We start from the raw sequence: 24,952 nt of genomic DNA, 5'->3' as shown, positions 1-24,952 counted from the left end.
ATTTTCGTAATGCGACCGAATATGTATGAGTTACAACTTTTATTGTCCCTGGAGGAGGTTCAGGATTTTCCCAGTACTTGGAAGAAATGTGGGCATCTTGTTTAGTTTTTACCTGTCACCACATGGGGGCAGGAGTTAGTTGGGAAGTAAACTCTGGTGCTTTGAAGTAGTATACTGGATGAGGTCTGTGCTATTTTGGGCCGTCTCGCCTTGTGTTGCAGGAAACACTTGGTAACCAGGGAATCGAATGACTTGTTAAAGCCCAGTGAGATGAATGAGCGGCAGGCAACATGAGAGAAACCTATGCTTTTTTTTTTATTTTTACCATAAGTCAATTGGGCCATTTCTATAGAGGGAATGCATTCATTTAGGATTCCATCTGTAGAAGGCTTTACCAGAGTGTTAGGCTGATGCTGGGGAAATAATGAGCAGCCCTGTTGGAGATCAGGAGAGGAACTGTTTGACGTCTATTGAGCTAAAGAGGTCCACTGTAAGGTTATGTAAGGGATAATGTATAGCTACGAGGTCATTGTCGCAAAATAATTGACCGACACAGAGTTTAAAAACGTCAGTGAAGGTTGACCGACACAGAGTTTAAAATACCGAGCCGCCTCTGCGAGGTGTTTTAAACGTCAGTGAAGGTCAATTATTTTGCGACAATGATCGAGTATAGCTATACATTATCCCGCTTATTACATGGCTAACTTACTAACAATATACCTAATTCATTCATTCAATATACCTAATTCATTCATTCAATTTCGCAACAGTAACACTGGTTCTGGCTCCGCTGAGTGCTCGTCGCTCCGCCCCCCAGAAGCTTCCCCGGCAGTTTGCACTGATGTCAGTGGGCTTGATTGCGCACAGCGGTCATTATTGTGGGCTTGGTTGCGAACAGCTGCGCATAGCGGTCATTATTGTCTGATAACTGACCTCTGACGCGCGCTATTGACCAATCACAAGCAAGCATTTCGGCGAATGTGAAAACGCCATGTAATAAAGTCTTGTTACCCAAGCGAAGGCTCTTTATGCAATGGACAAAGAGGGTGTATATTCTAGATGCAAAACTGAACAAATCCTAAATAAAGGGGGTATTGTCCTGTGAAGCCTAAATGTTGTTTGTGGAGGGTGTCTTGGATTCTCCAGGCTACTAAGATGACCTGCACATGGTTAAAGGAATACGCCAACATTATTGGAAATGCTTACTATCTTCTTGAGTCTGCACAAAAATATGGATACCAATTTCCTCTGTGCGTTCAGTATAAAGTTAGCCTAGCTTTGCACAAATTAATTTGAAGTGGATACGGACCGCTAGCCTCCCGGAGTTTTATGCTAGGCTAGCGGTCCGTATCTGCTTCCAATCATTTGTGCTAGGCTATAGCATGCAGCCCGATAGCTTTCTACTGAACACACAAGGGGGGGATTGGTATCTAATCTATCTTGTCTTTGTATTTGACATAATCTTGGCATGTTCCTTTAAATGCTTGTTTCATTATGTTATCTGAGAGAGTCCAATCAGGGGAACTTGGTCCTGATGAAATACCTTAAACTGGATCCCCTGTGAATGTGGGTGATGAATTTCTAGCGGCACACTCAATGGTATTTAAATGAAATAAGACGGGAGACATTGCTTTGATCAGATTGGCTTTATTCAGTGAAACTCCAGTGCCTTGCTGTTGGGCACCTCGGCCCAGGACACACTTACCACTCAAAACGCCATCCTTGCCGTAGCGGGGAGACAAATACAGAGGGGTTTTCATCAAATAAACCAGATTAGCCTCATTGTATTACTTCAATCAACCACTAACACTGCGCTTGGCAGAATGTCTTCCTACTTGGAAGTTTCACTGGTTCCTCGGTTGTTAGATTGTTAGTTTCATTACAGATCAGATGGCTGAGGATTGCATTGTTTCATACAAACACTGGTGAGAACGATAAAGGCTCATAAATGTAACTGCTACCTAACCTGACATGCCTGTTGCATCTTTATTTGTCTTTTCACATCCCATGTTTTCAAAAGTAGGTGTCTTTATGTTATGACTTAAGAGGAAAGGCGTTATTTTCGCTTTAATGTCTTATTTATCACGTTTCAACTCACGTGTGTTTGGTTTATTAACAGTGCCATCCTCATGTTCACCTACACCTCTTTGCGTCATTGCGCTTAAAAAACATGTTTAAATAAGGCATCGTTACACTTTATTTTATTTAAATATTACTTCTGTTATTATTGAGCTAGTCTACTTTTGACAAATACGTATTTTCACAAGTAATACAATATGGATTTTATGTTATTGGTGACCTCACCTGTTCCATTTGGTTTAATGAGAAATGTTAAACGTTTGTCAGAGAGGGATCTTATTGCAATATTTGCCAAAAGAACGAATGGCTCAATCCTAACACCCAAACACTCATCATTCAATCTGGTCTTCTGTACACTTGCTTGTGCATGCATACAGTACACACCCACACACACACACACCCACATCATCACAGTCCATCGTACACTATCTAGGTTACTGTGATACATATTTGTACACATACTGCAAATGGATTCACAGTTGTTTTCACATTTGCCAACTACTACGGCCTCGTTCCATCTAACTCCCTACTGTGTGCCTACTGTTCCTAATGTACCACCCAAAACAAACTAGTCGCCAGCCCTGCTGTTCCGTCCCTCCTTCCTCTCTCAGCTCTCTTTTTCTTCTATTACCCCCTCCGCTTTCCTCCATCGCTACGAACTCGTGAGACCGCCAGACTCCACAAACTATCTTTCCTGTTCAAGAAAAAAAAAGGAGTTGATTTTGACTAATAGAAAAGAGACCTCACGCACCACCCGGACGCTCTCACGAGCTCATGAGCTCCATCCTTCTTTTTATTTTATTTTTTTTTTTATCTCTCCATCCCTCCATATCCCTCTTTTTCTCTCTAGGCTGTTACAGTCTGTGACGGGGTCACACTGCTCTCTCGGCTCCTGTTCTTCGCCGGCTGCGGCTGCGGCTGCTCCTCGTGGACCCCCGGGGTGTTGCGGTGCTGCTGCCTGCGGGCCGCCGGGCGGGGCGGCAGGGTCAGGGTGCAGCAGGACACGCCCACCGTGGGCTCCGGCAGCTCTTCTGCCAAGGACCAGCTGTCCGTGGCGGGGTCGTACTTCTGGACGGCCGCCTTGTAGCGCTTCTCCGCTTCGTTCCACCCTCCCAGGAGGTACAGCTTATCGGCCAGGGGCGACAGGCCAGCGGTGCTCACGCCGAGGGGCAGAGGGGCGGCGCGGCTCCACCGGTCGCCCTCGGGCGAGAACACCTCCACCGAGAGCACGTCCACGCGCTCTCCGCCGGGCCCCAGCTGGCTCCCTCCCATCACGTACACGTTCCCCCCGACTGTAGCCGAGCAGTGCCAGCCGCGGGGCGTCTCCATGGAGGCCTTCTCGCTCCAGGAGTCGCTGTTGATGTTGTACCACGCCACGGAGCGGGAGTAGGCGCAGTTGATGTAGCCGCCGGTCACCAGGATGTCTCCGGAAGGCAGGGTGGCGCTGGCGTGGCAGCAGCGGGGGACCTCCATGGGCGCACGGATCTGCCAAGTGTTGGAGGAGGGCAGGTAGCTCTCGGTGGTGGCCAGCAGGCCCTCCACGTTGCGGCCGCCGATGGCAAACAGCCGCCCGCCGGTGGCGGCCAGGGAGAAGTGGGTGCGGCGCTGACGCATGCTGGTCAGGTGGAGCCAGGTGTTGAAGCGAGGGTCGTATCTGTCGGAGCAAAGGCACAGTGTCTTATTATGAATAGAATAGAATAGTAATCTTTTAATATCCAGAGGGAAATTCGGCACTACACATCGCTCACATTGAACAACGATAAACATTTAGGTAGTCGATGGGACTAAAATAAGAATAAGAATATAATAATAATATTAAAAATAAGAATAAAATACCGTCCGGGATATACATTCTGGTATGTATATACATTCTAAAATCTTAAATTTAGACTGCTAAATTGGTACACCTTCATTTATAAAGCAATTATTGGTCAGCTCCCTTTTTACCTCGGTTCATACCTCACCATCACATCAAACCCATTTGACAGCTTACGATCCCAGGACTATTTATATGCCTCAGTACCCAGAACCCGCACAGAGTTTGGGAAAAGGGCCTTCATGTTCTCTGCTCCCTCTGCCTGGAATGGACTTCAAAAAACGTTGAAACTGCAGGCCCTCACTACCATATCTGATTTTAAAGTTCAAATTAAGGGCATTTTAAAGAATGAGATGGGAGAATGTCGATGCTTCACTGCATAATGTGGTGTTATATTTCATATTTTTAACTTGACCTTCTCTCCCCAGCAACCTCCTGCAAAGCCTCACCTTCCATCCTCTTTCTACCTTTTTACCCTACCCTCCAATCTCCCCCAATCCTATTCAACCTTGTTTGCTGCAGCTCAAATGTATCCCCTTGCCCCACGTTGCCTTTTATGTCTTTGTCTGTGTTTTGTGTATTTGTATGTTTGTTTTTGTTTTGCTGCCATTTTGGCCAGGTCTTGCTAAGAAAATTGATCTTTGATCTCAAATGACTACCTGGTCAAATAAAGGTAAAATAAAAAATAAATATAAACTATCCAGCCAAAAATATACAGTAAAATGTACAGTAATAAGTGTAAAAAATGTAAAGTGTCCAGGAAGAGGTGAAGTGAAGTGACACTTATTACCGTTTCTAAGTGTGGCTGAATATTTCCATACATATCCATACATATTTGGAGGTGTGGCCGGGGGTATCCTCTCTCCTCTCTCCACGTACCTGCTCAGGGTGCTGACGGCGTGCTTGGCCTGGTTACGGGCGTCGTTCTGGTCCTCTCCTCCGGCCACGTAGAGGAAGCCGTCCATCACAGCGACACACTGGTTGAAGCTCTTAGCGGGCAGCTGAGACTGGTGGCGCCAGGTAGCGCCTCCATCACGCGGGTCTCTCCACAGAACCTGGAGATACCAACGGGGGTTCAAATGGGGTCTCTTTTAACTCCTTTATTTTTTATTTTTTTTGTGTATTACTATAGTATTCCATGTTTTCTTTTTTTATTTCCTGTGAGGTGCTTTGAAAACGAAATAAGTGCTATATAAATAATAATAATGATGATGATGATGATGATGATGATGATGATGATGATGATGATGATGATGATAATGAATATAATAAAGATGAGGCTTATTCACAACAGATTCCTTTAGCTTTTCTTGCTTTTCCCTTTGTTGGTGACTCCACATGTACTTGAAATCACCACTACACCTGTTCTTAAAGTTGTTGTTTCGTTGTTGTCTTGTGTAGTTCAGTGGGTATAGTAGAAGATAGCACATTATTAGGGGTTTCATTGCCACTGGGGCCACCCGTCCTAAAACTGATATGTATGCACCCCATAGTACTAAGATAACTTGGGATAAAAAGTAAAACTCCACGAAATGGCATATGTGATATTTTAACACTCTGGACCCTTCTTGCTTCATACTTTCCCATCTCTTACAAAGGAGAGATAATTAGAAAGTTAAACAACCCGCCGTGGTTACCTCCACCTCTCTTCTCTATTCTACATTCTGTCTTCGCTTAGTCTCTCTTTCTCCTCTCCTCTCCTCTCTCAGCTCCTCTCCTCCCTTTCCCCTCTCTCACTCACCACTCCTGTTCTCCATCAGAACCTCTCTCTCTCTCTCTCTCTCTCCCTCCCTCCCCTCTCTCTCCCCCCCCCCCCCCTCTCTCTCTCTCTCTCTCTGTCTGTCTCTCTCACTCCCTCACTCTCTCCCTCTCCCACCCCCCCCCCTCTCTCTCTCTCTCTCTCTCTCTCTCTCTCTCTCACACACTACATTATTACCCACCTCGCGGCTGAGGGCGCGCTCGGTGATGGCGGGGCGCCCGCCGACGGTGATCAGGGTCTGCTGCCCCCCGCGGACCTGTGTGCGTCGGGACTGCAGCGTGTTCTGCTGGTAGGGCAGCAGGTGGTAGTTCATGGCGTCCACCAGCAGGCGGTGACACTGAGGGTCCAGCATCATGCGGGCCACTGGCTGGATCTGGCTCACCAGCTCGCTGGCTGGGATGGTCTCGAAGCGCACGTGAGTCAGGAGCTCCGCAGCGTGCGACTGTCGCTCGGGGTCAAAGTCCAGCCACTTCATGGCCATCTGTGGAGAGCAACATTCATGAATGTAGTATAGTAGATTGATTGATTGATTGAAAAGTTTATTAACAGATTGCAGAATGGGTACAGTACAGTACAGCTCAATACATACAATTGTTAAGTAAGGGGATGATGCAGACCAGAGAAAGACTTTCGTCTTGTTTACATCAGGGTCCCCCATTTTCAATTCATCATATGACACACACGACATACAGATAGACAGTACTGCTACATCTATACATTTATGACATACCAGATTTGCAAATACAGTACTCTGTTTGTGATACTAAAAAAAATCCAGAAAAAGAGTGTATATACATTTGACATAGAAACTGTACATTGGAGGAGGTTGGGTAGGCGGGGTGGGGTTGGGTGGGGCTGTACATTGGAGGTGGGGGGTACTATAGAACATAGAACAATTAAGTTATACATTTTCCGTGAGCAAATGGGGGACCCTGATGTAAACAAGACGAAAGTCTTTCTCTGGTCTGCATGACTGCATCCCCATAACAATTGTGTGCATTGAGCCGTACTGTATTGTACCCATTCTGCAATCTGTTAAGTTTTCAATCAATCAATCAATTAATTGCTCTGTCGAATCTGTGTGCTTTCCTTTTTGTATGTAGACTTTCTGCAAGATTCAAGATTCAAGAGATTTTTTTTTGTCACATACATACACCAGACACAGGGCCGGATTAACGACCGGGCCGTTTGGGCCGCGGCCCGTGGGCCTCTAGTGACGAGGGGCCTCCAAATTATTATTATTTTTTTTATTTTCTTTGATTTTTTTCTTCTTTTTTTTGAGATCGATGTCATACTGTGACACTGAAATGAAAAAATATTTCATCAACAAAAATATTTAGTCAACAAAAATATTTCATCAACTAAAATATACAGTACGTCACACCCCGTGCCTCTCCCTGCCGTCTGCAAGTGGCTAATCTTGAGTTTCCGACCCCCCAGTAAGCTAACCATGGATAAATCCAAAAAAAGGGAAGTCTGAGGAAAATAGAGTGTTTAATTCAGCGTGGACAGATTAATTTGCTTTCACGACTAACAATGCAGGCTTACCTGTATAGCCTATGCCTGATATGTGGTGCGGAATTTTGCGAACAACGATTACTGTCATTTTGATTACTGTAGTTTGCCTGGTATGTAGCCTTGGTTAGTGGCTGCCCCACCAATGTTTTACATATAAAAACGCCACTGTGCGTGCATGCACGTGTATGTGTGTGTGGGGGCCTCCACAAGAGTCTGGCCCAGAGGCCTCTGAATTCTTAATCTGGCCTTGACCAGACATGTAGTGAAATGAAGGTGGCCATGCCCGCCTCGATTGTGCAAAAATACAAATAATAAAATAGAATAGACATGATAAAAAGTAATGTGAATAAAATACAATGCTAAGCTTAAGAAATAAAGGTAATGAGTATATAATACAATAATATACAAATATACAGTTATGTTTTTAAAGTGACCTTTTTTGTAGTGTATGTGTATTTGTGTGCGGTGTGTGTGTGTGTGTGTGTGTGTGTGTGTGTGTGTGTGTGTGTGTGTGTGTGTGTGTGTGTGTGTGTGTGTGTGTGTGTGTGTGTGTGTGTGCGTGTTCATGTGTGCTTGTGTGTGTGGAGAGATCAGTGTTCTGATGGCCTGGGGGAAGAGCTGAGTCGGAGTCTCTCTGTTCTTGCTGCAGAGTTAATTCTTGGTTCCTTGGTGGCCTAGGTGGCTGTATATTTGTTTTCCATTGTTGCAAAAAAGAAGAACCCACATTCTGCGCGTTAGGAAACATGTCTCGTTCATTCTAGGTGTTGTGAAGGGCCAGATTAAACCGAATATATATATATTTATTTATATATATATATTTAATTGTATTTGTATATTCTCTAATATTCCCTGATATCCCTTGTATATTCCTTGTACAATATGCATTGAATATCCATTCTAGCCTACTGAACATCCCATAATAGTCTCCATTCTACTATTGGTCGAGACCTTGGTGCCAGGCTGCCATACCCCCCAGACCCAGTTCAGACGTACCGCTCAACATGTACGAACAAGTCCTAGTTCCGCGTAGGAATCTGGCTACCGCACCACTAACGGTACTATTTGTTCATAGTGCGTATATATACTGCGCTACTAAAGTAGGACTTCCTTTTTAGTCCAGTTTCTTACCCTCCAATAGAGTGACAGACGTAAAGCCTCCCCGCGACGCCACGTGTGGGAGTAAGGCCAAGTTCGGCCTACCATCGGTATTGAGACATCGTGTATATTAATATTTGAATAGTCATATTTGGCACTATATCGTCGAGTTGGACGTAGTCTATTAAGCTAATAATAGTCTGTTAATATATAGTGCTTCGTACGGTGAGAATACTATCGTAGTCAGTACCCCATCGTTTCGGGCAGAGAACTGGCTGCTTATCCAGGGTGGCCGACCCCATGTGAGGCTGCACCCGAGGAGCCCCAGAGCCGACGAGCGAGTGGACCTGCATACCGGATTATTCTACCGACGACAGCCCGCCTTCCCAGGCACGGATTATGCTTTGTATACAGTGATTATTCTATGGATAAAGACCAACACTGCCGTGTGTTGGAAACCCCCCCCCCGGAGAGGACGACAGGTGAGGAGACGCTCTACACGACGAGGTCGCTTCACGTCTCTCCATCGTGGACCGAAGGAAGCCGGCCCACAGAGAGTCCAACTGCTTTCATCTGTGGATCGAGGATCGCTGAGGCACCGAGCCGCACAACCGTGGGTTCTCCCAGGATACCCTCGGCCAGACGGATACAGCCAGACTCTACCCCCCCCCCCCCTTCTCCAGTTGTCTTACAAGCGACCGGAATTCCCCCCTAGTGTATCCAGTTCTATAATCATTAAAGTATCATTGCTATTATTCCTTAAATATTCCAGGTTGTATATTTACCGCCTGCGCCACCAGAGATTGGACGTTCTCTATTGATATACCAACGAATACTCATTTGCCATAAAAGTGCATCCTATTTCAAATCATAAATGTAATTAAGTGATTGCTCTACATACCTTTTGCTATGTATTAATTATTATTAAACGCAGACTTTCGACTTGGTACATTTGTGTTGGATCGTTTCATCTACGTGGGAGTGTTTACCATAATTATTTATGCCTAGTACTGGGTGGCCAGAGTCTAAAGTACAAGAGGTAGTGGTAGTAAGTATCATATCTAACAATACAGTCAGGGAATTGTACCCCTCAGTTACACTAGGCATACGTCTGGTATCGCGAGACGGCTGAACAAGACAGTACACCAGACCCTTTGAGGTGAGTGGTGTGTCAAAGTGTCTATTCTGTACACACTGTACACAATTACATTGAGTTAAACTTAGTCTCGCACTGACAGCCTCACATTGGTATGGAAGAGCTGAGTGAAGTTAATTTAGTTAAACTCGCACTGACACAGTTGGTCTTGTTTATAAATACAACTTTGGGGTGTTTCCCTTCCTCTGCTTCTTTGCTATTTGCGTCTGTAATGGTGTTGTATATTAATAAGCCGTGCTTGCTGCGAGCGAGTTCACGTTAGTGCACGTTAGTTCACGTGATTGGCTCAGGATCGTAAGAGCTGTGTTATGCCCTGAACAGATGGTCTGAGGTCTGTTTTTAGGTTCCGCCGAAAATAGCTTTGGGTCTTGGTGCAGAGAGGTGTCACTGGTCCTAGATATGCTTTAACAGTCTCAAACCCAGTGTAACGGAGGTACCGCGTGTCTATCCACAGTCACAATGGACAGTGTAGTGAAGTGGCTGTGGACGTTAAGCGGTACTGCAAGTAAACTCACTCCCCAGAGGCATCCAGACCCATTACTAAGAGGTCAGTTCACCTCTTGGTATAGCGGTCGGCGATGTCGCCCGCGGCGTGGGAGACTGGGGTTCAACTCCCACTCAGGGCATGTCAAATGAGACCGGTTTCACCAGCATGGGTTGGGGTATGACGCGCAACTGAATAAAACCTAAAGTGAGGCGATAGGAGCTGTGCTCCAAAGGCATTTACATCCATTATGGATTTGCTGATATTATATACTAACAATGAGGGAGTGCAACAGGAACTATTTAATTATACTATGTTATCACCCTGGAAACACAAGAATCCCACTTGAATCCTGAGACCTTTTGAGAGCAGCGTGAGCCTATTATTCCAATTATATATGGTCACAAAATATGAAAAAAAATCCTTTCAGACACTTCTTACATTTATGGGAGATCAGTTGTAAGTATTTTTCCACCAGCCATCCTAAAAATAGCTTGCTAGCATTTTGAAAAGGATTAGCTTTCCTCATTGTAGCTACTGGGTGTCAAAACACTGCTAACGGTTCGCCTACCACCGCAGAAACCCGGGTTCAATTCCCGGCAGCGGTACCTCTGGCTTGGTCGGTCGTCCCTATAAACTTATTGGCAGTGTTCTCTGGTGGGGTGTGAGTCCTGGTCGTTGCAATAGCGACTCCTACTGGTCCGATTGGGGCGCCTGTTCAGCAGGGAGGGGATCTGGTGGAGATAGCATGAGCATGAACCTCCGTACACGTGAAACTCCTCGCTGTCGGGTGAAAAGAAGCGGCTGGCAACTCCACATGTATCGGAGGAGGCATGTAGTCGTTCTACACTCTCCCCAGGAAGGGAATTGGCATAACGAAATTGGGGGATGGGAGCAAATGTTAAAATATATATATTTTTTTAACGGCTAATTGTTTTGGTTCACTGAAAGTATCAAAACAGAACCTCCTCCCCTCCATTCTATCAAGTGCCTGATGGAATGTAAATAATAAACCTCACTGTGTCCTTTTAACCCTTTTCACTGCCACACTACCAAACGGTTAACCCTTCCACTGTGACAATACAGAAGGTTAACCCTTTCACTGCCGCACGACAGCATGGTTAACCCTTTCATTACCGGTTAACCATCTGTAGTGTGATAGTAAAGGGTTAACCTTCTGTAGTGTGGTAGTGAAAGGGTCGTTAACATAAGGTAACCCGGCGTCGAACTCTGACCTCGAAGGCGGCGACCTCAGAGGGCACCACCAGGCCATCGTCCTGCAGGAAAGCGATGATCTGCTCCAGGGTCAGCTGGGTGAAGAGCGCGGTGTCGGCGAACGCCACGAAGTTCTCCAGGACGAAGCGGCGGGCGGCGTCGCGGACGGGCAGCAGGCTGTACGCGGAGGCAATGTTCCAGACGTAGACGCAGGTCTGAACGTTGAGCTCGGCCAGCAGGAAGTCCATGCACATCTTCAGGAGCGCGGGAATCTGCAAGGTGGCAGCGGCCGAGACGGTGCAGCCGATGGTGTAGAGGGACATGTGGACACGGCCCAGGTAGGCAAAGGTGATCACGTTGGCCAGGCCTGGGATAGAGAGAGGGGACAGATGCAGCAGATGAAGTTGGCTGTCTGACATAGTCATGGGGGACCTATAGGCTGGACAAAATATGCCTCCTAAAGTGTCTAAACGGAAGTACAGGCTACAGGAGTTCCGGTTTCCACAAAACAATTATAGAAACGTGTGAAGTGCACAATATTTCCTCGTTTAAGCCACTGCAACGGCTTTGCCTGAACAACTTACTACATGACCGGGACATTCTAGCTTGTTTGCCGACAGGATTCGGGAAAAGTTTGGTCCGTTCGGAGGCAGCTTCCAGGGGAAGTACATACACCGGAAATTATACCCCATAGACACTTTCGGCAGTAGTTCTTTACCAGGCTTTATCTCATGGAGATAAAACTGGGAACGAGGTTATGGGGGACCCTGATGTAAACAAGACGAAAGTCTTTCTCTGGTCTGCATCCCCTTAACAATTGTGTGTATTGAGCCATACTGTATTGTACCCATTCTGCAATCTGTTAATAAAGCTCTCAATCAATCAATCGGGTATTCACGAGGGATGAAGAGCATTCGACGTACATTTTCATTCTGGTTAAAACAGCAAAGTATGTTTTTAACTTCACACTGGTATTTGGACTTACCGTGTCTCAGGCAGAGACACAATGTCAGATATGGATAATGGTTGGAATGGTGGGTGGGTGATGAACCACTGTTTGATGAACATTGTTACTCAGCTGATAAGAGTTGTACCCTTCCTGCTGACTTGTCGTACAGAACTTGTATGTCGCTTTGGATAAAAGCGTTCAGCTAAATTTAAATGGGTGGCTGGATGGAGGGATAGATGGAGGGATCAGGGGTGGATAGAGGGATGGATGGATAGACATAGGGAAGAATGGATGGCTTGAAACATAAATGGATGGGGCAACATTATTAAAGCAACTAAAGCATTTGCCCATGTTTAGTTGAGTTGAAACTAACACTTGTGTGGTGATTGTTTATTTTGTTAAAAAAAATGTATTATTGTAGTTTTTATGACTTTGTGTGTATACTGTATTTTGTATTTCTTTTAGTATTTCTGTTTTTATATTGTACAGCACTTTGGTACAACTTCGGTTGATTTAAATGTGCTTTATAAATAAAGTTGACCTTGACCTTGACCTTGAAACGTTGACATATAGACATAGCCTACCCAGAGGGGAGAGGGAGGGCAACTCCAGGCGTTTCATCGCAGGATCCTTGGCCAGGATCTCCCTGAAGTAATGGCTGACTGAGGCGATGACCAACTTGTGGACATCAAAGGCCTTGGTCTTACAGGCCAGCTCCAGGTCAGTCAGGAACCTGGGAGAGGAGAGGAGAAGAGAGAGCAAAGGGTAGATGGTATGAGAGGAGAAGAGAGAGCAAAGGGTAGATGACATGAGAGAAGGATGAGAGGAGAAGAGATAGCAAAGGGTAGATGACATGAGAGAAGGATGAGAGGAGAAGAGAGAGCAAAGGGTAGATGACATGAGAGAAGGATGAGAGGAGAAGAGAGAGCAAAGGGTAGATGACATGAGAAGAGAAGAGAGGAGAAGAGAAAACAAAGGGTAGAAGATGATATGAGAGAAGGATGAAAGGAGAAGACAGGAGGAAAACAAATTAATGCAGTCAAACATGATACATGGTACAAACAAACACAATTTGGTTCAAACCAATGCCATACAATACAATAGGATATATACAGCATAGCCTACCTATTATTCTCACCGTATATATATATATATCCACACCTGTCTGTATTTACCTGCACATAGTCCGTTTACATATCTGTAGATACTATATGTTACATTTGCACTCTGGTTGGATGCCAAACCTCTTTTCGTTGTACTGTACTTGTGCGGTATGATGACAATACATTTGAATCTAATCTGAATCTAATCTGAAGTAAAATGTTTGACTCAAGTACTCAATTGCCACACAACACACACTGGGGCAGTTAGGGGAGAAGGACCTGTATTGGTGCTCTTCAGTGAACCAAAGCACCTGCCTGGAGCAGTCAGGGGTTTTTGCTCACAGACGTCGATAAGGTTGGACATGCTGGCTAATCACGGGACGTTTCTCACAAAGCAATAGGCCACAACATGGCCCTTACCTCTCTTGACGCATTTTGCTCAGTTCGTCCAGGAGGGCGTTCCCATGCATGGGTCGCGTCAGCTCGCTGCCCAGGCCCAGGCCTCTCTCTCCGGGCTTGATGATGGGGATGGGCAGGGCCAGGTTGAGGCTGTTCAGCTGCACGATGTCCAGCGCTGCCATCTGCTCGATCTTCTTGGCCCCGCCCTCCACCACCACCACACCGTCACCACGGCACTCCACCTTCATTTACATTTACATTTACATTAAAGTCATTTAGTTGACGCTTTTATCCAAAGCGACTTACAAGTTCTGTACGACAAGTCATCAGGAAGGGCTCAATTGAGTATTTTGTTCATCAAAGTGTTGAGTGCTACAGTGTAGGTTAGTATATTAGGACAAGTGCATGACAGTAAGGTTAGTTATTTTTTTAAATTTTAAAATTTGTATTTTATTTTATTTTTTTAATTTTATTTACCTTCAGGCCGGTGATGGCGGGGGTCGTCTCTACGTCCACCTGAGTGATGGCCTCCATGGCGGCCTTCTTCGTACGTGACACCCTCTTCTTGGGGGCCATGGTGCTTAGTTGTTGTATTTATTTACTTTGTCTGGGCCTTGGTCTAAGTTTCCTTAGGGGAGACACTGTACGGTTTCTTAGGGGAGACACTATACGGTATGCGGCAGGTTTCTCCTAAGTCAACCTAAGGCTTCGGCTACTCGACAGACAAGGTCACTGGTTTACTTGCCAAACTTTCCAACTGATCAACAAGGTCACACGGTTTGTTGTTTTCGCGAGACTGTGGTGAACTCTGACTTCCTGTGTCACTGACAATGACACCACAGACACTCCGCTACTCTCTCACACTGAAACGCTGAGGGAACAACAGACAGACAGACAGACAGACAGACAGACAGACAGACAGACAGACAGACAGACTGACAGACTGATAAGCTATGTATGTATTCTCTGCTGTTCACAGAGTAGGAGAAGGGACATATGTATACTGGCGTGGAGCGTGGTGGGAGGGGGTGTTGGTTGCTTGGTGGGGTGGGTTCCAGTGCAACACAGCAGACGGTGCCTAGAAACAAAAGAGGGAGAGAAAAATAAAAGTTTATAAGTATCGTTTAACAAGCGCAGAGGTGTGAGCTGTCCAAACACTAATACGGTCTGAAGGAGGAAGCCTGCACATACTAACCAAACAAATACTGTGGCATTGAGGCAATTAGGTAAAATGACGAGTATTGATTGTTACCCAGTGACCCACACAGTAATGCTGTGTGAGCTTTACTCACCCTCTTAATTATATATATATATACTGTGTATATAAATGGTGCATTTATACAGCAGCTTTTATCCAAAAAGCTTTACAATTTTGTTCCTCACATTCACCCATTCACTCACACATTCACACACCGATGGCGGAGGCCACCATGCAAGGTGCCAACCTGCTCACCAGGAGCAGTTAGGGGTTAAGTGTCATGCTCAAGGACACTTCGACATGCTGCCCGGGAGGAGCGGGAATCAAACCGGGAACCTCCGGATTACCAGACGACAGCGCTACCTCCCGAGCCACTGTCGCCCCCAATATATACGTATATATATTCTTTACACTATTTAAATGACACACAAAATCTTTGTCTTAAAGGGAGGAAGATGGAAGTCACCACCACACAGGATCTTGAAACATTACAAAATATCCAGTAGGAGGTGAACATTCCAACCAAATGGTGTACAGCAGGGGTGTCAAACTCATTTTCACAGAGGGCCACATCAGCATTATGGTTGCCCTCAAAGGGCCAAAGACCGTATAAATGTTAATGTAATGTAAAATAAATGTAGCTACTCATTTACATATTGTTAAACATGTTGTTTCTGTATTTATTACTTATTCAAGTTATACATATTGCATATGCATTTGCATAGATGTAAAAATATGTTAGCTTATGTTATTTTAACAAATAATTTTAGTTTATCAGAACCCTATATTACTCCATTACCATTACCATTCAAGTAAATAACAAAGAATAATATCATCAAATACAAGCTATGACCTTTTTGTCACAGTCAAGAGGGGCAGAACTAACAACTGTGAGCTGCAAAGAACGCGTGGGACAGATGTAGCAGATGTTACAAAAACAAATGGCTGCACACAACCTTGCAGAGGCCATACATCCAACTAATGGAAGATAGTTTAATTAACTTTAATTAACAGATTGCAGAATGGGTACAGTACAGTACAGCTCAATACACACAATTGTTAAGGGGATGCAGACCAGAGAAAGACTTTCGACTTGTTTACATCAGGGTCCCCCATTTTCAATTCGTAATGAAATTGCTATTATGTGTCTGCATGAACACACAACTGTAACTGTACTCAAAAATAACAAAATAAGGGTTGTCTCAGTTCACAACTATATTGGTCAAGTTTTGGGTGGGACTTGTTTGCGTCCCTACAGCTTCTTATTCAATTGAGCGAGATGCTCGGTTATGTCACACAGCCAGCTTGCATCTGACAGTTCAGACAATATTTCTTCAACCCTTTGTTACCTATTCCGCCTGGATCTATTTTGTATTTTGGGCTGTAAAATTGTCAAAGAATGTCTGAGGAGTAAGTGCTTTTGGCTTTTTTCCTTTGTTACTTCATCAATACCTCAGATGTTCAACACGCATGTATGTGTAAGAATGTGTAATAACTAAGGCTGTCAAAGCTTTATTAACGCATTAACCCACAATTATTTTAACGCCGCTATTTTTTAACCCAAGATTAATGTTAAAAAAAAATAAAAAATTTACCAGAGCTCTTGGGGGGCCACATCAAATGACGTGGCGGGCCGCATTTGGCCCGCGGCCCATGAGTTTGACACCTATGGTGTACAGTATACTTGCTAACTAACGTTAGCCAAACTGTTCTAATCTTCTGACATCATGCCCACTGACTTGTGCTGAGTTGTAAAAGGTCTGGCAAGGGTGAAGCACGTTGTGAAGTTGGTAACCAGATAGCTAGCCATTTCTTAAAGGAACACGCCAACATTATGGGGAATACACTTACCGTCTTCTCCAGAGTCAGACAAGAAGACAAATACAAATGTCCTCTCTGTGCCTTCAGTAGAAAGCTATCCGGCTGCAAGCTAGCCTAGCTTAGCACAAATGAGTGGAAAGGGATACGGACCACTAGCCTAGCTTAAAACTCCGGAAGAGGTGTTTTTGGCCAACAGCTAGGCTAACTAGTCCATATCTGATTCCATTTATTTGTGCTAAGCTAGGATAGCTTGCAGCCGGATAGGTTTCTACTGAACGCATAGAGGAAATTGGTAGATCTATCTTCTTGTCTGACTGTAAGACAGAAAGCACATTTCCCCATAATGTTAGCATGTTCCTTTAAATCAAAAAGCAAATTCAACCTAATGAATCTAGTTGACAAAATTTGGGGAACCAAGGGAAAGCCCCCCCCCCACACACACACACACACCCATCTCTCTCTCTTTATGTATGTGAAAGGCTGTGTGTGAGTGACAGGTGCGGGTGTCCGTTGGGGGGTGAGGGGGCAGATTTGGAGTACAGACAGGGTCAGGTGGCTTGTATTCCTACTCTGTGAACTGACATGCTGTGTATTTCAGCCACTGGACAACTGGGGAATCTTACTCATGCGTGCAATGGGCCATGGCTGGCAAACTGCCAGCACATTAGTGAGGGAAACTAATAGAACATCTACTGACCATGGTTTGAGTGACTGAAAAAAACAGCATGGGGAACAGACCGTTATCACATGTCAGGTGTCCTCAAGATAAGATAAGATAATTGGGAGTGCATCTTAGGGCGGTGAAACACGGACACAACTGTGGTGGGTCTCTGAATGGTTGTTGCCCTACCGCTTGAACCTTCTCTCTCCTTGCATAAGTGAGACGGAGCCTGGATCATGTGAAAGATGTGGCTATTCATGAGTTGGGAGGGGAAACAGCCACTGCACAAAATAGTTGTAGACTGAGTGACAACAACTGCTGTCAGGTCTAAATGCAATTCAGTACGTGTTTAACCCTTTCACTGCCACACGACAGAAGGTCAACCCTTTACTATCACACAACAGACGGTCGCCGAATCCGATTCGCAAACCTTTCTTACACGTCATCCATTCTCTTTCTCTCCCCCTTGTTCCCTGTCGCTCCCATAAAGTAGCTGCACCTTAGATAAAGGCGGACGAAATGGACTCGATCATAAAAGGAACACGCCAACATATTATGTGCAAAATCAGTATTGTTTTTTGGTGAAATGCCCCAAAAGCAGTGAGCATGACAGGGTAGCAGGACCTCCTCTCCCACTATCCTATCTGGAAAGCCTTCTCTCTCTACTGTCTCTCTACTCTCTCTTACTCTCTCTACTCTACCCTTCACAGTTCACACACAGTGATTTGATTCTGGTTCTTCTCAGTTCAGCCTCCACCTGCTCTTTATCACTTTGTAAACAGACACGCAGCACCAGCTGTGTCCCTCTCTTCCTGATACAGGCAAGGAAGTCTTGAGAAAGAAGAAAAACCCACTGAATACAGGATGCATGGGGGAGGACATGTCTAATGTCTTTTGTGGTGTTTTTAATTTTTACTCTGTATTTTGTATTCTGTATTTATTATTTCTAATTGTCTTGTCATTATTATGATTCACTCAGTCTTGTCACTGTATTATGTTGTGTTCTGTTTAATTGAAAATGGGAAATAAAAAAATTGGATAAAAAAAGAAAAGAATACAGGATGCAAAACAACAGTTCAGATATGGTACAACGGTCGCCATTGGCTACCCCTCACACACAAATGACGGAAGGAACCGTCAGTCACTCCTACGCAGAGCTGTCTCTCTACGCCTGTACGTCAGTGGAACGTTGTCCTACTTTCTCTGTAGTGTGCGCGCTCACCTTCGTCATTGGATCGTAATGTTATGCATATATAACATAGGAAATGTGAATCCCGGACCGTTTATTATTATTATTATCTTATTCTTAGGCTTATTTTATTCTTTATTCTTAGGCAATTTTTTTGTTGACTTTGTTCTGTCTAGCTAAATGTTTACTGTGAGCGATTTGTAGTGCCAAATTTCCCTCGGGATGATTAAAGTATTTCTATTCTATTCTATTCTATTCTATTCTATTCTATTCTATTCTATTCTATTCTATTCTATTCAAATCAAATCAAATTTATTTATAGGGCCCGACAACACACGTTAATGTCCCCATGGGCCGTACAGGTCTTCTTTAAACAAGTCAAGAAGAAAACATAACAATAAGTCAAGAACAGAACAAGAACACCATAAGGTCCAAACATTTTTAGAAGAAAGAATGCAAGCACTCCCAGACATACCCCACCCGAAGGTAAGGAAAAACTCACTAAAACATAACAATAGGGAAAAAAGCTCCACAGGCAGTGTGGAGGAGAGAAACCTTAGAAGGGCCATTCAAGGGGGGATCTCCCTTCTTAGATGTTGGTGATAATGGTGTTGCAGACGGACAGTTGGTAAGCATGCACTCATGTGTGTGGTGGTATTCTATTCTATTCTATTCTATTCTATTCTATTCTATTCTATTCTATTCTATGTCATGCTGTAAAACCATTTAGGGAGCCTTCCCAGAACAACAGGTCAAATGGGCCTATATTGGAATAGTAATTCTGAGTCGAGCTCATCATGGAATTGGACCACAATCACAATAGTCAAAGTGACACACTACAGATGGTTAACGCTTTCACTACCACACTACAGAAGGTTAACATTTTCACTACCTCACTACACTACAGACGGTTAACGCTTTCACTACCACACTACGGACGGTTAAAATAAAGCTGTTATCTGAAAACCTTTAAAATGATATATTCAATAAGTAAAAGAAAGAAAGACAATTTTTGTTGTTTACAAAGGCAGGGCCCACAATTTTGTTTACAAATATATTCTCGGCGTATGTTTGGTTCACAGTGCCTCACAATGATTTTGTTTAGATAGAATCTTTCTTAGCATTAGGCCTATACATACTGTATATTATAAATATGTTTTGTAAACTAATCGCAGGCTCTGCAGATGTAAACAAATCCCCCTGCCTGGAAACTGCAGAGTGCAGTCTTTAATAAGAGCTAAAAACAAATGATTAATGCGAATGAGTGTTGCAGGACACACCAGCTGAATGTGATGACAGCCCCAGGTGGGTGCCACCACCATCCCAGAATAATAACAAGATCGGTCAGTGTCATCACAGAAAAGTCCACCAGCATGCGTGTTGTGATCAGATATCTGGATTGAGATGCTGATGGCTGGGCTTCATCCCACTCTCTACTTCTGTCCAGGCTGCTGTTTAGAACCAGGTTTTAACCATTTCACTACCACACTACCTCTACTTTTCTCAGAAATGTTCAACCACAGTATTTTTATGATCATATAGTTTACATAAGAGAAGAACATGACCATATGACCAGACAAGCTATACGTCAGGCCATCTAATGGCACCTAAACCCAGAACAAATCTACTCAAATCTTCTGTGACTTACAGAGCTATCATGGAATGGAACTCATTGCCAAGCTACTTTGCTGAAATAGAATCCAAAACCACTTTCAAGAAAAAGTTTAAATACCATCTACTAACGAGCATGCACTGAACCCTTATGGCAGAGCGGTGAAAACCAATTGACTGTTAATTGTATTTATGTTGATGGCAGTGAGTGTTGCTCAGGAAGCACTATTTATTTGATTTTAATTATTTTATTTTAATACTTTTTACTAATAAATATCTTGTACAATATCATCCTAACTGAGGATGAGATTGTTAATGATGTTGATAATGATGTAATTGATGATGTAATTGATGTTGATGTTGATAATGATGTAATGTATTGAATATTGTTGTATCGTTGTGTATGCCGGACCCCAGGAAGAATAGCTTTTGTCAAGTGCAAAAGCTAATGGGGATCCTAAATAAACATAAACATAAACTACCAAAGGGTTAACCATTTCACTACCACACTACAGGTTAACCTTCTGTAGTGTGGTAGTGAAAGGGTTTTAAAAGACTGGTCAGGAGGACTGAGAATTGGGTCATGAGAAGATTAAAATGGCCCCCAAAAGCATTCTGGACAAATTGGTATTTACAGCTACTGGCAGTGGCTATATCATGTTTCCAAAGCATTCCCAAGTTCCTGCATTTGAAGGCAGGCTGAATAAAACACAGTTGGCACGTATAGATTAGGCCTAACAGGTCTTATAAAATGCTTATTATTAATGACGTGATGCCATCTTTCTGCCTGTAAAATCAGTTTTGGGATGCAAGACATTTATTTTAAAAACATGAATCCCCAGGGATTAAAAAAAAAAAAAAAATAAGAATTGTTTAGAGCACCTCATTAAAGACCTGTTTTGGGTAGTGATCTCACCCAGCAAGACCCCAGATATCAGGGCCACGGTCACCAGATAGTCACCTGACCTGCTAGTGACATCGTCTCCAACCTGTAAGCAAGAGGATATACATGTCCAAAATGTAGAATCTGTTGATCTGGAATGGTAAGCTATCGATGTCATCGTATGCCTGTGTGCTCCAAAGCCAGGACAGTAATTTAATTTTTTTGTAAGTAACACAAGTAGTTTGTGGAACCTACTGTATATCTCAGCAGCAGCAGCACTCTCACTACCTAGCCCCTTTCGGTACTGTAAGTCACGCCAACATCGTTGGACGAGCTAAAGCTCTCGTGAATCTATGCAATCACAGCGCAGGCGCACCAGGCAGCCATTTTGAAGTAAAGCAGATTTTGGTGAAGTTGAGGATGTTTATAAGAATTATTTAAAATGTTTATTAGCAACGCAGAGCTTTCAAACCCTGGCGTCTGTCTGTCCAAAACCCTTGTGCAACTGTGAGTACCTTTGAAATGTCTCTGTGACACTTGTACGGCGAACGTTTTGTTGCCAACCAGATCTTCAGACTTAATTGTGGGATCATCGTAGAAGGGACTAGTGTAGATTCACGAGAGCTTTAGCTCCTCCAACGATGTTGGCGTGACTTACAGTACCGAAAGGGGCTATCTCACTACCCTGGAGGGGATTTAAAAGATAGTCTGCAAAACCCAGGGGTGATGCCTAATCAGTTTCGCCACCCCCAACCACCCCAACAACAAACCCAAAGAGCTATTGTTTTGTACCATAAATTATGTATTATTATACTGTTGTTATGTGTGGAGGTTGGGTGGGACATTGTGCCCAGCATGGGGCATGATGACAGAGCACCTGTGACTATTGTGGGTTCTAACCAAGCGCGTCAAGGTTATTCTCATGTGACTAAATCACTCGGAATCAAACTGGCCGAGGATGAATTGAGCCAAACGTCAAAACATCACCTTCCTCTACTCCCCACGTGTGTTTTCAGTGGCTTCTCTTCTCTCTGGCCGTCACACCAAATGTTTATGTTTATGTTTATGTTTATTAGGATCCCCATTAGTCATCATCAACGTGTTGACTATTCTTCCTGGGGTCCTCACAGATATACACGTACAAATATAAAACATTCAGTGTAAATCATGTCATATATCACATACATAATCAATAGAAAATAAAACAAAAGGTCATAGGTGAATCCATTTCACCATACCTTTAAAAAAACACAAAGTAAACAGAAGAAATGTAACCGTGCATATAACACTGGCTAAAGACCTTTGAGTTATCAGCACTCCTCCTTCCTCATACTTGATATGCCCTCCGCCCAATAAATGATGCAACAAGTCGCTAGTACAGTAAATGGTAATAACTACAGTTGGTTACTGCCGTTTCATTGCAACATCCTCAGTACACTACTCGTCCCCCATACTCTTGTCTCTACGGTGGCCAACTGACTTCCAGTGTCAGCTCCCATGCTCTTCATATGACACCGACAACAGCTGCCACTCTCTCCTTGGAGCCCCCAGTCTTTCCATCCACAGAACAGGCTCCTTCAAAAGCCCCTGCCAGCCGCCGGGGCTATTTTAAAAACGCTCAAATTCAGACAGAGATGGGAGGAATGAGAAGGAGAGTCGGAGAGAGGGAGGGATACGCAGAGAGATAGAGAGAAGGAAGAGTGTCCTGCGCATGTTGATGTTCGCCATAATGATTCGCTGCAGTTGTGGTTCGGTTTTGATTCTGCAATAATTGTGGTGTGACCTTGCCCGACCCCCCCCCCCCCCCTCCCCCCTTAAGGATTTAAACTAGGGATGTCCGCGATATTATCGGCCGATATCGGCATTAAAATGTGATATCGGAAAATATCGGTATCGGTTTGCAAAAAAAAAAAAAAAAACATTTCTATAACCTTTATTTACCCAGGCAAGCAAGTAAGAACAAATTCTGATTTGATTTATTGTCAAAAGTATGCATAATGTTGTGTTAATTCCACAACAAGAGATATGTAATGTTAATTACCTGAAATTATTAAATGTTTTGGGGGGGGGGGGGGGGGGGGGGGGGGGTGAACCCTGCATATATCGGTATCGGTTGGTATCGGTATCGGAAATTAAGAGTTGGACAATATCGGTATATCGGTATTGGTAAAAAAGCCAATATCGAGCATCCCTAATTTAAACCTATTGGAATCTAAAAATGAGATTATGAGGATGTAAGGAGTCAAATGTGATTATAAAGCAAATCAAAGTGAGAGCTGGATATTAAAATGGGGGAGATTACGGGCAGGAAGCGGAGAAGGGAATGGCCTTGACGTGACATGATGGACAGTGGTATAAAGAGGGGTCTTGTTAATAGGGGATAAAGATAAGTTTAAAGGTAGAATCTGCCATCAAACAGTGACCTCTATAGGCAAAAAATGACAAGGTGGCACTGTGCTTTGTGTAACTGTTTTTGTCTGATGTGTGGGTTGGATTTCAGTGGGTATAGGGGAGCGGTTGCTACTGCTGCTGGTCACACCTCAGGCTCTATAGGTCTGGAGAAATTCACAGTATAATAAGTTACTGAACTCCAACCCACACATCAGACCAAAACTAAATAGTAAACAAAGCACAATACCAAGCGGGGCTTTTTTGCCTAGAGGTCGCTGTTTGACGGCATCAAAGATTCTACCTTTAATTAAAGGTGCACTATGTAGTTTTGTGAGAGTCATGTCTCACAGTGAATAATGTCTAAGGTATATTTTCACAACTGAATAAACAAACTGTCCTCAGAGGTAAATTGGATCCTGGAACACTGTTTGAAGCTAGAAAGCTTCCTGAAATGTTACTATTTCACTGCTGTCGTTTACAAAGGCAGGGCCCACAATTTAGTTAACAAACATATTCTAGGCTTACGTTTGGTTCACAGTGCCTAAAATAATTCTGTTTTCATTTATGATAACACAAGATAGATTCATTCTACTCTGTAAACAAATCCCCCTCCTCCGAAACTGCATAGTGCACCTTTAATTTAATCTCATGGGTTATAGGAACAACTAGGAAAATTGTGAGGCTCAGGGCTATGATTCCCAAAAGCATTTTTTATTAAAGGTGCACTCCGTCAGATTTTCAGTTGTTTGGAATGAGGACTGTGTGTAGACTCAACCAGGTCCAAAATTATGTGGAATAAGCGCATAATTAAATGCCTAATAAAGACCGTAAAGTCAAGTCAAGTCAAGTCAAGAGTTTTATTTGTCACGGCATACGAGTATACAATGAAATGCGGGTGGTCTTGCCCACAACAATGTGCATAATACAATAGTAATAACATATAATGGAATCCAATAGAACGGCATTGTGCAATAAAACAAGTAAACAGAGTAGGGCATATCGGTATATGTACATAAGTTATTTACAGAGCATGGTAGGACATGCTAGGTCCTGTGGTAGTGCAATACACTGTTAGCTACGGATGAGGCACTGGGTCTTTCTGTACATGCTATTTTATACAATCTCAAGTTATACTATACTATTCTTAAAGTTACCTTTCCTTAGTGGCCATAAGTGTGGGCGTGTGCAGCATGAGTGTGTGCTTGCTCATGTTAAAGTGGCTGCTAGTGTGTGAGCGTGTACAGTGTGTGTGTCGTGTGTGTGCTCATGTGTGCTTGTGTGTGGAGAGTTCAGTGTTCTGTGACCCTCAGTGTTCATTGTTCAAGGCTCTGATGGCCTGGGGGAAGAAGCTGAGCCGAAGTCTCTCTGTCCTAGTAGCTGGTGTTCGCAGGCGTCTGCCTGACCTCAGCAGCATGAACAGGCTGTTGTTGGGGTGGTGAGGGTCTTTCATTATTCTGCAGGCTCTGGATTTGCACCTCTTGTTGTATAGAACCTGCAGGGGCGGTAGTGCAATACCCGTGGTACGCTCGGCTGATCACAAAGCTTTTTGTGATTCAAGAACTATATGGAGCAGGAGCTCCAGTAGCTCACCATGTACCTCGACGCGAAAGCGTCGGGGAATACCG

At 43.9% G+C, this 24,952-nt stretch overlaps 1 protein-coding gene across 1 annotated transcript in view; it reads right to left on the bottom strand.

The window, feature by feature from the left end:
- Positions 1 to 1,641: 1,641 nt before the first annotated feature.
- Positions 1,642 to 24,952, bottom strand: part of klhl43 (kelch-like family member 43) — a 25,847-nt gene continuing 2,536 nt past the window's right edge. Inside the window, exons 2-8 of the mRNA XM_084311789.1 lie at positions 14,051 to 14,651; positions 13,595 to 13,815; positions 12,656 to 12,804; positions 11,143 to 11,489; positions 5,836 to 6,135; positions 4,775 to 4,950; positions 1,642 to 3,733 (exon numbers count right to left, since the gene is read on the bottom strand). Coding sequence (XP_084167915.1) covers positions 2,926 to 3,733; positions 4,775 to 4,950; positions 5,836 to 6,135; positions 11,143 to 11,489; positions 12,656 to 12,804; positions 13,595 to 13,815; positions 14,051 to 14,149 — 2,100 coding nt within the window. The 5' untranslated portion in view covers positions 14,150 to 14,651 and the 3' untranslated portion in view covers positions 1,642 to 2,925. The remainder of the gene's footprint in view (positions 3,734 to 4,774; positions 4,951 to 5,835; positions 6,136 to 11,142; positions 11,490 to 12,655; positions 12,805 to 13,594; positions 13,816 to 14,050; positions 14,652 to 24,952) is intronic.

The sequence above is a fragment of the Notolepis coatsorum genome (genome assembly GCF_963971535.1).
Source record: "Notolepis coatsorum genome assembly, chromosome: 4".
In the NCBI taxonomy this organism is placed as follows: domain Eukaryota; kingdom Metazoa; phylum Chordata; class Actinopteri; order Aulopiformes; family Paralepididae; genus Notolepis; species Notolepis coatsorum.
Note: the sequence above shows the minus strand (reverse complement) of the source record. Positions and strands in the feature narration are given on the sequence as shown.